This window comes from Podarcis gaigeae (genome assembly GCF_964106915.1).
Source record: "Podarcis gaigeae genome assembly, chromosome: 11".
NCBI classification, from domain to species: domain Eukaryota; kingdom Metazoa; phylum Chordata; class Lepidosauria; order Squamata; family Lacertidae; genus Podarcis; species Podarcis gaigeae.
The window spans coordinates 19,750,170-19,766,519 of record NC_139687.1 but is presented as its reverse complement, the minus strand read 5'-3'; the positions used below and the strand labels follow the sequence as shown (position 1 = coordinate 19,766,519).

The 16,350-nt window shown below is 42.3% G+C and overlaps 1 protein-coding gene across 1 annotated transcript in view; it reads right to left on the bottom strand.

Moving 5' to 3' along the window:
• The window catches only part of DTWD2 (DTW domain containing 2), a gene marked incomplete at its 5' end in the record, with an annotated part of 51,843 nt that extends 36,821 nt beyond the window's left edge, over positions 1-15,022 (bottom strand). Inside the window, 4 exons of the mRNA XM_083703786.1 lie at positions 4,241-4,430; positions 13,440-13,534; positions 14,258-14,348; positions 15,012-15,022. Of these exons, the coding sequence (XP_083559912.1) occupies positions 4,241-4,430; positions 13,440-13,534; positions 14,258-14,348; positions 15,012-15,022 (387 nt within the window). The remainder of the gene's footprint in view (positions 1-4,240; positions 4,431-13,439; positions 13,535-14,257; positions 14,349-15,011) is intronic.
• Between the last annotated feature and the right edge of the window lie 1,328 nt (positions 15,023-16,350).

Sequence of the window (16,350 nt, the reverse complement as noted above, 5' to 3'; positions counted from 1 at the left end):
GGTTACTCTCAAAGGGTTAGACAGCTTGATTATAAGAAAATAGTGTCATAATATAACCTTTGTATTAATGGCAGTAAAATATGGGAGATGCTTTTTAAACCTGTGTTTGGCTGATCTTTGGGGCCATAAAAGGAAGCTGCAGTTCATGCAACAATAACTTTTACCGATAGCAGCAGCCGGATATTACAGTCCTCAGATGTAAATTTTATGAAAAAGAACATTATTATGAACTTTGCAGACAGTTATTATGTCTCATTTTCAGCTGTTTAGCACAGTTCCGAAGAGGTTTCAGCTAATGAATGCAGAATGAGATATAAAGTTATTAGAAAGCTCTTAGTTTGAGTTTAGCACTGATGGGTTAGCAAATTTCACACACAAACACACACACACACACACACACACACCTTTGACAGGTTACATGTTATGGTCAACTAGTGATAAATGTTGAAAAAACTATAAGATTGTTTCCCCTTACACCAAGCCAAAAACATTTGTTTACCATGCCATGACCCAACCATTCTAAGTAGTTTTGCTGTATTAAAAAGCTAGGGCTGAATTAGGTGTTTGGAGTGCAGCAAAGCAACTGAAATATTCATTTCCTTACATGCCAACCTCTGACTGACTCTCTCTGACCATATTCTCAGCATATCAATTTTCACTGTGTGAACTGACCACTTAATGAGTATTCAGGTTCTGTAACAACAGCAAACAGGCATAATCTGTGTAGCTATTGCTTCTTAACAATTTTTAGCCTATTCATGCCTGAGGAGAGTGTGGCCCAATATCTTAGTAACACAGTACATATAAACTTTGCCCTAGTTGTATGGGATCTTTATTTCCTCAAGCTGCTCCTTTATGAATGAGTGGTTATTTTTTTTCTCATAGAAAACTCATGTTGTTAGTTGCTATGGTAAGATCTGAGAGCTCCCTGTATCTGTTATGTTGTTTAAAGGTATCTCTCAAAAAAGCATGTCTTGAATAGAAATGAGTTTATTATTAAATAGATTTAGCAATAGTAGTTCCCTTCTACAGCCTGCACCTACTAATAGCAGACTCTCCTGAACCTTGACTTCTAGTTCCTTCAAACCCAAAAGGGAGATGTACAGTCACAAGTTTTAAGCACAACACATTCCTAAACTGGCTAAGAGAGTGCTAGACTTATTAATTCCCCACCCTATACAGTTGTATCTTGGAAGTCAAATGGAATCCGTTCCGGAAGTCTGTTTGATTTCCAAAACATTCAGAAACCAAAGTGCGGTTTCTCCTGCAGCCAATCAGAAGTTGTGGAAGCTCCATCAGACGTTTGGCTTCCAAAAACAGTTCGCAAATTGAAACACTCACTTCTGGGTTTGCGGCGTTCGGGAGCCAAAACGTTGAAGAACTAAGCTGTTCAAAAACCAAGGTACGACTGTATTTCTTTTATATGTGGATTCAAGATTTTCTGCTTTTAATAGTATATCAATAACAGCAAGACAATGTGTTCCCTACCCCACAAATAGTGGAAAGTTCCAGTGGTGATGCTACAGGATTTAGACCCTTTGAGTAAGCACTGGGGACTTACGGTGTCTTTGTGATATTTGTTTTACTTTACAAATATATAAGCAGCCTGCGTTGGAAGCAAACATGCACTCCTAAACAGGGAGCAGATCCTCTAAGTCTGCATTCACAAACCCTGTACCCCCACTGAATTTCATAAAATGCACTAAACATGCCAACACACTTCTCAAAACTCTTCCATTCTTTGATGGATTCTCTCTCCCTTCAAACTGGAAAACCTGGCTCCAAACTGTTTCAAGGCCTGGGCCCCTCATCTCTGAAGGATGTAAGGGCCAGATCCTAGTCCAATCGCATGGGAGGTGGGCAGGAACAACCTATAATCAATTAGGATTATGCGACAAAATTCTCAGCCACCCGTTCACCATGCTTAAGATGACCAAACTCAGAACTGTACTGATGGTTCCAGTTCCACATATGGGCAGACCAGTGGCGTAGCGTGGGGGGTGCAGGGGGGGCCGGCTGCACCAGGCGCAACATCTGGGGGTTAGGGTTAGGGGGCGCAAATCTATGGGTTAGGGGGTGCAAATCCACGGGTTAGGGGGCGCAAATTACTTGCCTTGCCCCGGGTGCTGACAACCCACGCTACGCCACTGGGGCAGACCTTCAGCAATTTTTTAAAAAAAGAAATTGTAACAGAAGAATAAAAATGATATGTGGAAGGAACGTATTAATAAATTGCATGAGAATTTTACAGCAAATAGGGACCAGCATAACTAATGGAGCTTGCGAGCTGGAATGATGCATTAATTCATTTTGGTTTTTAAATGTCTCTATATAATGCTTCAGGATGCACTAACTTAAGTTGCTCTTCTCTCAGGCTTTATTTAGGCCATGAAAACCACTCTGAAATTAATAAAAATAATAAACAAAAGCAAAACAAAACATTAAACGGATGAGAAGGTAACAAACCTTACTTGTGGTAGAGAATCTTTTTAAAATATATATATATATTCTTACTCACTTGGAACACTACGCAGACGATCAGTATTCATAGAATTATAGAGTTGGAAGGGGACCCTGAGGATCATCTAGTCCAACCCCCGGCAATGCAGGAATATGCAATTGTCCCATTTGGGGATCAAACCTGCAACCTTGGCATTATCAGCACCACCCTCTAACCAACTGAGCCAGCCAAGCCATACATTGAGATATAAGGCATTCTATTCACAGACCTCCATTCTAGCCTCTATTCTTGAATCTCAGTACAGTGGTACCTCGGGTTAAGAACTAAATTTGTTCTGGAGGTCCGTTTTTAACATGAGGTTCCACTTTAGCTAATGGGGCCTCCTGCTGCCGCCGTGCGATTTCTGTTCTCATCCTGAAGCAAAGTTCTTAACCCGAGGTAGTATTTCTGGGTTAGCGGAGTCTGTAAGCTGAAGCGTCTGTAACCTGAAGCATCTGTAACCTGAAATGTCTGTTACCTGAGGTACCACTGTAGAAGCACAAATCTGGATATACTGTATGTCATTTTGCCTTTCTTTTTTCTGAGACAGTGCCCTTCATGAGGAATTCCCTACTCGACTGTTCCTTTCTCCTCTATTTGTGTTCCACTGGCATTTGAACACTCTTTTTAAAGGAGAAAAAGCCTTCAATTCTGCTGTTGATCAATTTAATTAATTTATAATTACCTCCAGTTTCTGTGTTCTTTGTGTCCTATGGGATTTTTGTGTGTGCTGCTTTTAGCTTTTTTTGCAACTGCTTTCATGATAATAGTATTTTGGTTTTGACCTTTGTGGTTTTATACTTCATTTGCAACCCCTTCTTGGAGTCAGAAAGCAGGATACTTTTCAAACGCAGGAGAAAAGCAGGATGCAATATTTTTCTATAAACAAAATAACTAAATTAATTCATATTACGTTTAATATTAAAAGGCTTCTGGTTTGGGGAAGAACTGCAGCTTGGTGGTACAGTAAATGCTTTTCATGAAGAAGGTTCCAGGTTCAGATCCTGACATCTTCAGATAAGGCTGGGAAGACTCCTGCCTAAAACTCTGTGGAATTGCTGTCAGTCAATATAAAGATACTATCAAGCTAGACAGAGCCACGATCTGACTTGTATAAGGCAGTTTTCTATACTTCTGTGAGTTGCTGACCTGGCAGTTCTCAGCCTGATCTAAAACCTGTCAGAAAGGCTTACAGCATACTAAATGCGGAATTTCTACCAAGCACACAAGGGCTATTGTCAATGTAATCAAAGGTTACCTTTGCTGAAGATAACTTTTGATGAAGAGAGATTATACCAGGTGTTGCTGCAGAAGCCATCATTGTAAAAATTTCTCTTAGGTCACGGTATTGATCAAATGCATAGTTGAGTAAAAACAACATGAAACAGGACTAGTATTTCAGCTACTAAAAGGAGTCAAGGACCCTCCTACTACATTAACATGTAAATATGTAAATCCGTTGGTCAGCAAAAACTCCAGTCATGAGTTATTCAAGCATCTCTTCCAAGAATTTTACCCCAATGGTTATTTTTTAAAAATTGTTTTCAACAGCAACAGTAACAACTTTTAACAGTTCCATGCATAATTGCATGGGGGGGGGACTTGGAGCAGCATTTTCCATATTAAATTAATAATAAAAGGTATATGCAAATGCTGTGTTGCAGGTGTCTGCAAGTCTGCAAAGGGAATTGACTTAGGCAGAAGCACACTTCATTTTTAAGTCTCTGTGTTAAACCTTACCTGTTTAGGTATTCGAAAAAGGGTGTTCTTAAAGAATATATCTTTGGCCTGGCTCCATGTTCCATCAATGATAATGATCACATAGGGATCAGGTGAGCTCAAGTCGACCTCTTCCAAATTTGCTGCTCCAGCTCCAGGATATAATATTAAGGTATTTTTATTTCTGCACACAGATGCCAGCTCAGGGTACCTACAGAAATATTGAAAAAGTGACTTTAGTGTTTTCTTTCTTTCTTTCTGAGGAGTACAAATATAGAACTTGCTCGTCTTTTTCGATTCTGCCTATCCCATTTCGCCTCACGATAAACCTGGATTCTAAGTATCCACACATATGAAATCTGTTTAACATACTTAGCCCCACTGGCTTAGGAAACTTCAATTCTTCATTCATCGGAATGAAATTACTTATTTACAATCTTCCCCAAATAATTTCGCCCAACACCATTTTCTCTCAAGGACTACCTAAATGCATAGGGAAAGAAACCTGTGTATTGCACTCCTATTAACTTGGTGAATGAAAGCTGTTAGCCTTTGGAGGCTGAACAATAGTGGGGTGCAGGGAGCAGTGTGATGGACCAGACTTCCCCAGGAGAGGGACAGGAAACAAGCAAACCAGCTCTGCCAACCCCTCCTTTTTTGCTGACTTCCCCACTATTAGCAAGCAGGTATCTTCTTTCCTTAAGAGACGGGTGGCGCTGTGGGTTAAACCACAGAGCCTAGGACTTGCCGATCAGAAGTTCAGTGGTTCGAATCCAGACGACGGGGTGAGCTCCTGTTGCTCGGTCCCTGCTTCTGCCAACTTAGCAGTTCGAAAGCAAGTCAAAGTGCAAGTAGATAAATAGGTACCGCTCCAGCGGGAAGGTAAACGGCGTTTCCGTGTGCTGCTCTGGTTCGCCAGAAGCGGCTTAGTCATGCTGGCCACATGACCCGGAAGCTATACGCCAGCATCCTCGGCCAATAAAGCGAGATGAAGATGAGCGCCGCAACCCCAGATTCAGCCACGACTGGACCTAATGGTCAGGGGTATCAGGGGTCCTTTACCTTTTTATCTTCTTTCCTTGGCTGCCTTCATTAAACAGCTCTTTGATCTTTGGAAGTATTATTTTTTAATGCCCCAGTCAACCCCCTCTATTGGCTAGACTTGGAAGGCAACTGGGCATGGGGTTGGGTTGTTTAAACTCAAAAAACACAATTTTCAACTTAGTTTTTACAGGGTAACACATTCTGGAAAAAGATGTTCTTAAAGAAACACCTGTTTTAAAAAACAATTGAACAATTCCCCGTTAGAGCATAACAACAATACAAGGCAAACTGATCCTAAACGCAGACAAGACTGTGTTTATCAATATCCATCTGTTTCAGAATGAAGGGACTGGTTCCATTTGCAATCTTCTCTTTAGGCTTTTTCTTTTACATTGCTCCAATTGTGCTAGCTTCCCGTGCCTCAACTCTTTCTCTCTACCCTATAGCATATTCCCCCCTCTCTCTTTTTCTTCCCTATATGTAAATTATTTCAACTCCCTCCCTAAATGTCTTAGTCAATCAGAGGGGGGAGTGGAACCTTGGTATAGTTTCTATTTCCCCAAACATCTTTCCCCCCATTAAATCTATAAGTTTCATTTCCCTGTGGCAAATTCTCAGGCTTAACTTTGAACCCTCCTGTATAATGTAGACCTCTAAAAAAAAAAAAAAAAGGAAGCAGCCAACCATTTTATAAGAAAGAAGAAAACATAAAATGGTGGAACAGTTTCATTCCTTCAGAGGCAGCAAAAACCATGTATGGACATTAGGAAGTGGCGGTTGCTATAAAATGATCCAATGACTGCATTCAGCTCTTAGATTTAGGAACACCGAACAATGCATTAAACACATTTAATGTTGAATTGTTAATTTATATCTATGCCAGGATGTCTGCATTCCCATCAACACAACTTTATGAATGGCCACACTGCCTATTTTACATGCCTTTAAACTTGGCACATTTTCTTTTTCCATTAGGTTTCCCTCTGGTCTCACAGTTTACACTTTTTCCTCTACAGTTATATACGCATTTGCCAGGATGCGATGAAACGCACTTTGCCCGCAAAGCTTGTGTCATAATACCTCTGTTGCTCTTTAAGGTGCTACAGGGTTCTTTGCTGGTTTTCCTGCCACAGGCCAACAAGGCTTGATGACACCACTTCCAGCCAGGATAGGAGAGGAGAAAGGCATGCCTCCCGCCCACTGTAGCTAGTTTCTGTGACAACTTATAGTCCTAGCTAGTAGTGGATGGCATGGTTCAGCAGCAGTACTCACCTGACCTCCTGACAGAGTCACTGTTGCTTACAGGGAAGGAGAGGGGTAAGGCAATAGAGAGGTCAGTGAGATCAACAGGATCGCTTTGCTAACCTCCCTGTTGCCAGGGGCGGAGGAAGGAGGGGGGGGTCCGCCCGGGGTGTCACCACTGAGAGGGGTGACAAAATGCCAGGCGGCACTCATCACGGGGCCTGCAGTGGGAGAGACGCAGTGGCTTGGGCACGCACAGGCTCCACGCTGCCCAAACGGTCTGCCCACTGCATCTCCCTCCCCCCAGCTATAGGACAGCTGAGTGGGAAGAGGCAGGCAGACTCCAGAGGCCCCGCGGTGCGCCCTGCCCCTATGGGTGGCTCGCCCCGCCCCAGGCGCCCGAGCGGCTTCCTCCGCCGCTGCCTGTTCCTCCTAGGAATCAGCAGCAACACAGCTGTCGGGAGGTTGGGGTAATAATAATAATAATAATAATAATAATAATAATAATAATAATATATCATTTATACCCTGCCCATCTGGGTGAGTCTCCCCAGCCACTCTGGGCGGCTAAGAAAGCACTGCCACCTCAATATGTCAGCTGCTACTTAGCTTACATTAAAATCGTAGGATTGCAGAGTTAGAAGGGACCACGAGGGTCATCTAGTCCAAACCGCTGCAATGCAGGAATATTTATGCCCAATATGGGGCTCAAACCCACCACCTGAGATTAAGAGAATCATATTTTACCAACTAGGAAGAGATACTTAACAGACCTGGAGAAGGCTATCAACTTAGCAAAAGAAACTGATTTGATCATTCTAGAAGTCCTCCTTATTCACAAGCCAAAGGCTTGCAACTAGAGAATCACAGAGCTGAGGGAGATCCTGAGAAGACATTCATCCCTGACCCAATCATACAGTGGAACCTCGGGTTGCGAACTTGATCCGTGCGGGAGGCACGTTCGCAACCCGTACCGCTGCGTCTGAGCACGCGCGGGTCATGGTTTGCTGCTTCTGCACATGCCCAAAGCGCAATTTAGCACTTCTGCGCATGCGCAAGCGCCGAAACCCAGAAGTAGCCTGTTCCGGTACTTCCAGGTTTGGCGCGGTGTGTAACCCGAAAACACGTCACCTGAAGAATCTATAACCCGAGGAACCACTGTATTAACTATTAAAATAAAAGCTTCAATGGTCTGTGTTTAACATAGAGATTACTTAAATTAACAAAACAAAAAATCTGTCCTACTGTATCAACCTATGCAGGAGTGAATCCATAGAAGACTGGAACACCATTATGAAACAAAGCATGAAACAAGGATATTGCAGTACCAAAGAGTGGCAGGTGTTTGAATAGTAAATCCCACTTCAATCAGAGTGGCTTCATCCTTTTTGAAGTTCCCAAGACTCAAGGAATCACAGGGAGGGGGAACCCCAAAATTCAACATTCCCCTGCCCCTCCAGATCAGAGCCAGATTTGTAAAGACCTTACATCTCGGGATGTAAAGGGAAAAATAAAAGTTGCATTCTATATACACATGTGATTTTCTTACAAAGAAAGGACTTTCCTCTTGAGCCTTATGTGCTTCAAAGAGGCTGAGAAAAGCCTGGCAGCTGCTTCAATGTAAACTGAGGACAAACTGAAAGCGTTGATTGAGGCAGAGGTACTCCACTTCAAGCATTTTCCAGCCGCTAAGGACTGAGCATTACTAAAAATAAATGAAAGTGGGTTTTGCGCCTTTATCGTAATCCTCAACTGATATGAGAAGCCAGAAGGAAATGTCTCCACAGAAGTGGTGCATGTTTCACAGAACTGGTCTGCATACACAGGAACATGCTCCCTTCTTTGGTCCTCTCAACCCCAAAATGAACATACTTTTCACAGGCAACCTCGGCCCCCCAGATGTTTTGGGACTACAACTCCCATGATCCCTAGCTAACAGGGCCAGTGGTCAGGGATGATGGGAATTGTAGTCCCAAAACATCTAGAGGGCCAAGGTTGCCTCTGCCTGAGTTAAAGAGTCTAGATTTTTAATTTTTTAAAAACACATCTCTATAGGTGCCAGATGAGCCTCGGGGGGCAGAATTCGTAAGTGGGAAGCAACAACTGATGAGGGCCTCTCCCTAACTGCTATCTACCCCATCTCAGACAGTATGGAAACCATGCAGAATGGTTTCCAAAGATCTTGGTGCAGAGCCAGGTTGATATGAGTATAAATGGTCCTCCATACATTTGTGGATGGTGTGTTGTGGCAAATTGATAAGAAACCAGACTCCTTTGCCGATATATCAGCAGAAGAATTTCCATTTAAGAATGCATATAGATACTTGTAGGGCGGTGTGGGAATTTTCAAAACCCATCTTGAAAGAGATTAAAATTCTAAGTCCTTTTTGTTTTGGAAGCCATATTTTTATTATATAGAACTACATTTTTCTTTGCCGCTTAGAATGCTGCTCCACTTTTAAGACAGGGCTGAGACGGCCATGCAATTTCAGCTAAGAAAGGACAGGGATTTCATGCTATTCCTGGATATATTTTTGCTTTCCTGAGCAGAATTTTTAAAATCTAAAATGCTGTCTGTTGTATTGCCAAGTTGTGACTACAGACTTATATTTCATAAAGAAAACCCCAGATTATATTTGCCATTCTCTTCTATTTTTAGGCATCTCTTTTTGGCAAAAAGGAAACAAACTTTGATAGCATAGAAAGGGATTACTCTCTTCACTCTATCTCTAAAGTTATATTTTTCCTAGGATAGTTACCATACTTATTGTCTATGGCCAATGCGCTCAGTAAAATACATCACATAATTAGTTGGCACCATCACCACAAAACTGCTCTTGAGAGCTACATTTATTTTATTCAGATTTCCTCTATAGACACGGGCATTCCACCTTGAATTTGGAGAGGTAAACTCTTGCCCATTCTGCAAAGTCTCAGCAACTTTTCAATGTGTCCCCCCACTAAACTTGTTCATTTCCAATACATTTTTGTTGTATTTCAGCAGTTCAGTGCTGCAAGTTTATAGAAAACTTTTCAGATTGATTTTCAGGTTGATCTGTGATGAATTTTGAAGATTTAGATTCGTTTTGTTTTTTGTCTGCACAAAATATGAAGATTCTGTTCTTGAAAGTACCTCTGAAACATCAATAGCATTTTTATTTATTAAAATTAAAATTGAAGGTCTTGGGGGGACCTTTAAAAAGATGCCAAAATAATAAAAGGAGTATGTGTATATATATAATATCAGAAAAACAAATGGGCTTATTTTAGCTTCATAAAAATAAAAATGCAGAACTATGATAATATAGAGAAATGGCTTTCAAAGAATTTAATTAGCACCAAAGTTTGCTTAACCAAGTGCAAAATCACCCTTAAAGCTCCAATAAAATAACTTAATGACATGAAAAATTGATTATTTTATTACTAATCTGTTGGTAGTGTTTGCTTTAAAGTACAGTGGAACCTCAGTTCCCGAACGCCTCCGTTGTTGTACGTGTCGATTCTCAAACACCAAAAACCTGAAAGTAATTGCTTCCGTTGTCAAACGTTTTTCAGAACCCGAACATGCGACATGGCTTCCACAGAGTGCAAGAAGCTCTTGCAACCAATGGGTAGCTGCGCCTCAGTTTCCAAATGGATTTCATTAGAGAACCGAGGTACCACTGTATTAGGATACTCTACTGTTCAACTGAAAAAGGATTGATGATTTAAAAAATGCTTGTAAAAGTATCTCTTAAAAGAGTTAAATAAATCCTAGGATAATAGTTTCACTACTTCATCAGAACTTTCATGATGAATAATAGAACAAGCACTTGGCCAAAAATACACAATGATAATTAAATAAAGTATTATACATTACAGGATATAGCTTTATTTATTTATGGAATACTTTAAATTAAGCATGACGGTAAATAGATAAAATGCTTGGTGTTTTTTCCCCCCTGTGCTATGAAGTTAATAACATTTCTTTCAAAAGATTTCTGCCAGAAGATTACACTGAGCAATAGTAGGCACACTATGAAATCTAAAATTTGATCTTGAGGTGCATGTTATGCTGCTTCAGTGTGCCTTTGGGCTGGGGCGTGTTTTGCTTCATTTCTCTGTACTTCTCAAAACATCTTATCTTTCCCGCTCATACCATCACATTTATTATACCTCCAGCCCTTGAAGAGACATTTCCAGCGCCTTTTCATTCAGTGGTTGTGACTCAGCGTCGGAATTCCTCAGGTGGCAATTCTCTAAATAGTGACAGACTAGGGAGTGCAATTACCTAGGTGTAAGCAGGATAAACTGGGCTAGAACTTCACTAAAGACAGAAGACAAGAGGTTTGTGCAAAGGGCACTCTGTTCTGAAGATGGCTCTGGTTAGAGGACCAAGAACTAGGGAGATACAAAGGATGCTAGCCATGAGTCAGAAAGGAGGGGAGGCTATTTGGTTATTGTTTCTATTTTTATTATGTATTTTGTGGTTTTATATCTTCATTTTGTTCTGTGAACCGCAGTGAGACCCCCGAGTATAGGGCGATATATAAATTTGATAAATAATGATAATAATAATAACCCAAACTGGTGAAAAACTCAGTAGATACAAATACCATGTGTGGTCTCTTATGAGGTAACAGCTGAACACTAAAAAAGAGTAGCTTAAAAAGGGTTGAGATGCCTTAGATTCCACAAGCAGGTTCAGGAGTTACTAATACTAATTCTTGCATTTATAGTTTATTACACAGGGTAGGCAACCCAAGGCCTGGGGGCAGGATGCGGCCCAATTGCCTTCTAAATCTGGCCTGCAGACAGTCCAGGAATGAGTGTGTTTTTACATAAGTAGAATGTGTGCTTTTATTTAAAATGAATCTTTGGAGTTATTTTGGGGGCCTGCCTGGTGTTTTTACATGAGTAGAATGTGTGCTTTTCTTTAGAATGCATCTCTGGGTTATTTGTGGGGCCTGCCTGGTGTTTTTACATGAGCAGAATGTGTGCTTTTATTTAAAATGCATCTCTGGGTTATTTGTGGGGCCTGCCTGGTGTTTTTACATGAGCAGAATGTGTGCATTATTTAAAATGCATCTCTGGGTTATTTGTGGGGCCTGCCTGGTGTTTTGACATGAGCAGAATGTGTGCTTTTATTTAAAATGCATCTCTGGGTTATTTGTGGGGCATAGGAATTCGTTCATTTTTTTCTTCAAAATATAGTCGGGCCCCCCACATGGTCTAAGGGACGGTGGACTGGCCCACAGCTGAAAATGGTTGCGGACCCCTGATTTATTTCCTTGAGAAAAGAGAAGTAACTTGCATCCTGATCAGTAGACATCTAGATGATAACACATTGCCCAGAGCAGGGCTGGGCAATATTAGCTTTTCAACATGGCGGTGTATCACCAGCCAAACATCACAGTTTGGCGATATACCGCGATGTTGAAAAAACAATATGCATTGGCCTCTGCCCGTGAGACACTGGGTGAAACTGCCCCAGCTCTCACCTTGCGGCGGTTTCACCCAGGGGCTCGCAGGCTGGGACAACGCAGCATGTTTGTGCAGCTCAGTTGGGGATTGGGAAGGTTCCCACTTCCCAGCTGAGAAAGCTCCAGTGCTCTAAACCACTGAGCCTCTTGGGCTTGCTGATCAGAAGGTCAGGTCGGCAGTTCGAATCCCCGTGACGGGGTGAGCTCCCATTGTTCTGTCCCAGCTCCTGCCAACCCAGCAGTTTGAAAGCATGCCAGTGCAAGTAGATAAGTAGGTATCGCTGCGGCAGGAAGATAAACGGCATTTTCATGCGCTCTGGTTTCCGTCACGGTATTCTGTTGCGCCAGAAGTGATTTATTCATACTGGCCACATGACCCGGAAAGTCGGCTGTGGACAAATACCCTCTCCCTCGGCCTAAAAGCAAGATGAGCACTGCAACTCCATAGTCGCCTTTGACTGGACCTAACCATCCAGGGGTCCTTTACCTTTACATATCTCGGTGAACCCACCACCACCACTCGTGAGTCCCTCTGCTAGCAGTGCCTGCTGGAGGAAGGGAGTTTTGACTCCCTCCAGTGGATCCTGCTAACAGAGGGACTCAGAAGCGTTGGTGGTTTCACCTGTGATATACCGCTGAGTGAAGTCAACATTGCAGTTTGCTCCTCATGGGCAAAAAATCAATATATCCCCCCACAGAGTTAGGAGATATGTGACTTAGAAGTTTGGAATGGATGCAAACCTGATGCAAAGCCAGAGTCTTATATTAGATGTGAACATAGGGTGGTATCCATGCATGGGTTTCCTCCCACTGCTCCCACCCCACACATCCCCTAAACCTGTTCTGAGGGTTCCCACAACCTGCCAAAACAAATTTAGGGGGTGCAGTGGCGTAGAGGAGACAGGGGAAATTCTTACTGCAGGCATGGCCAAACTTGTCCCTCCAGATGTTTTGGAACTACAATTCCCATCATCCCTGACCACTGGTCCTGTTAGCTAGGGATGATGGGAGCTGTAGTCCCAAAACAGGTGGAGGGCCAAGTTTGGCCATGCCTGTCTTACTGTGTGAACAGACATTGTTTCATGTACGCAACAACTTAGGTGAATCCTACTCAAAGAAAATGGCAGTGAAACACACATTTATGTGAGGCACCGTCAACTAACTGGACAAAGATTATATATATAGCAGATATATAGCAAAAAGCCAAGAAGCAGATCTGAAGGAATTCATATAGTAAATAAACAGGGCATGAATGATGGATTCGGAGATGGAGATGTAAAAAGAAGAATTGCCATTTGCTTGGGAGTGTCTAAAATTTGTTTTATTTCGTTTAGGCACAATGGAACATTAGCTTGTTTCACCTTCATTGTATGTGCACTATAAAACACTGAGCCAATTAACACAAAGTTAACTTACAATTACGAGTAACTGCTCATAGAAGAAATGGAAGTTAAACTATCAGTGCTCCTTACCTGTCTTCACTGAAGCGACGACCAATCAAGACTTTGCATTTTTCTTCAGGTAGACAAGCAGCCAGAAGGGGTACAGTTCGTAGTACTCTACTTTCCTTCAGTTCATATGGTTATAAAAACAAAACAAAGAGATTTACGTCATTCTTTGAACACACGCAAAACTGGATTTGCCTGTATTATAAACCTGAAAACACTACAACTCACAGGATAAGGAAGAAAACCTCTTAAAACCATTATCCCTTGGCAAAATAATGGTATACCTATCCCCAAACAATTGGGTCCAACCTATTACCAAGCAAACATATACCTGAACTTGAAAATGTACAAAGAAGGAAAACAAAAATATTCAGGAAATGAACCACACATACCTATATTTGTATTTACAGTATTTGTGCAATGCCTAATAACCATGTGCTGTGTGAAGCTTGCAACAATAATGTGTGTTGATTGGGAGATATGATATACAGTATAACATTGCTATTTCTACCTGGCAGAAAAAATAAAGTGAAGGAAAGTTATTTCACACTTAAAATCAGAAATATCTGCAAACCAATAATCAAAAGAGCTACAATGAAAGAAAGGAAGTATGTACTAAACTGCACTATTTTTCTCATCACAGGAGAAAACAACAAACAGCTTGAGCAAACACAAAACAAGTAAGCTTTAGCATATAAGGTTAGAGACTGTCGCTGAGGTTGGTAACAGCTTCAAAAGTGACTGAATTTCACAGGGCTTAAGCCAGTTTTCACTTGCGTTATTTCCTGTTTGCTGAGCTAACTTGCTAGTTGAACCTTTGCAGTTCCGACAACGTTACTCACCTCTGCTGGATGCTGGATGATATACAAACAGGTGGAGACTTTCAGTGGGTGGACTGGCAAGAATGGACACAAACACACCTTCTCAGGACGGCTATAGGATAGAAAGGAGTAGAAATATATATATTTAAAACGTAAAGGTACCCCTGCCCGTACGGGCCAGTCTTGCCAGACTCTAGGGTTGTGCGCTCATCTCACTCTATAGGCCGGGAGCCAGCGCTGTCCACAGACACTTCCGGGTCACGTGGCCAGCGTGACAAGCTGCATCTGGCGAGCCAGCGCAGAACACGGAACGCCGTTTACCTTCCCGCTGGTAAGCGGTCCCTATTTATCTACTTGCACCCGGAGGTGCTTTCGAACTGCTAGGTTGGCAGGCATATATTTATAGCAGGAATTAATATATAATGAAGTTTTATTATGTAACACGTGCATCTTTGCCTGAGTGCTTTTCTGCTACGTTTGAAAAAACCCAAACAACTGTGTGGTTCTGTAGCACTCTAAAACAAGCAAACAGACTCTTAGGTGAAAATTCAGAAACACTGAAGAGTTGGAAATATTTGATTTGTACCACATGTACACGCACCCTCCAAGCATAGTAATTTTTAAACGTGCCTGAACACACCAACTTCCACAGATATAAGACCATGTGTTCAGAAACCATACCTATCATTTAGGGTTAATCTACAGAGCACTGCTTCTGCCCTTACGTTTGTCATTGGGAATTGTACAAAAGAAGAGCTCAGAAGTCTGCATCTACCATTCATTCATTTTTCACACCAGAGTATGACTACTGATTCAAGATGGCGACGTGAACGGCAGCCTTGTCCTATGCTCGGTAAAGCTTTGTTTTTATTACCTACTTTGGTGGGTTCTAAGGGCCCTAAGACGCCTTAAGGTGTTTATTTTAGAAGTTTTATTGTTTATGGTTCAGATTATTTCTACTTCTCCCATAAATCTGCAAGAATTCGCGGCAGATAAAGATAAGTGTGGCAGTTAAAGACTGTTAAAGGGAGCAGGGCTCATTAACAGCACAACCTGCCCTGACCCTGCAATTTTGAGAAATCCTCTCCCTTTTTTATTTGCCGACATGAGAGGGAAGAAACGCTGCAGGCAGCATTCCAATGAAGCCACGAGCACGGCCAAAAAACAGACTAATATCAGGGATTTCCTACCTGACAATGACCTAAACGAGATCTGTAGAAACTTCCCTACAGCAAACAGTTATGAGGCCCTTGCTCCCAGCACTACTCATGAGGAGCCTGCCGGCATTGTGGACGGCCCACAACTAGCCTCGAGCCTGTGCCCGAAGGAACAGATGGAACAGACTCTTGAGTCCCTGCAAAAAACTTCACCTGAATTATCCCAGCCACCAGCCCAATTAAACAAGGACCGAGAGACACTGGAACTGCTAACTTGCCAGACTGAGTTGATAACATATACCATCACTAACCTATATAAAAGGCTGGATGGGATTGAAAAGAAGCTCGAAAAAGTCTTCGGCTTGCTCAGTTGCCCCTCCTCACCTCCTCAGCTCAACAATACTGCAAATCCTACTCGCCCCTGCTCAACTGCGCAGGCTAACCTTGCACAAAAACAAGTGAGATGCCTGCCCAACCAAGTACAAAACTCAAGTCTGCAACTCCAGAACAGCAAACTTGCAGTACTGGTGGGAAACCACCCTTTGAATCACAACAAATGGGTGGATAAACATTCGGTCGCAAATTCCCTGTCCCAACTGCAGGGGGAGACACTACGCCCCGCAGATATCGTGGACATCTCATGGCTGCCTTCTGGACCTTATATGAGACGTATGGTTATTAACTTTAGATCTACCCACTGCGTTGCAAAGATTCTAGGACTAAGAAACCGTACAAGAAAATGGCACATCTATTTCACAAGGGTATTCACCAATCTGACCCGTACACCCCTATGCACCAGGATAGGTGCTGTCTGTGCTGATGCCGGGCCTGTGTGCCATAAAGAACAAACAGTCGGGGGATTGGAGCCAGGACACATTACCCCTCAGAGAGTGGCAAGCCTGCCCGTAAATGACTTAATTGATTTTTTACACCCCCCGCTTGGTACCCTGGCCTCCA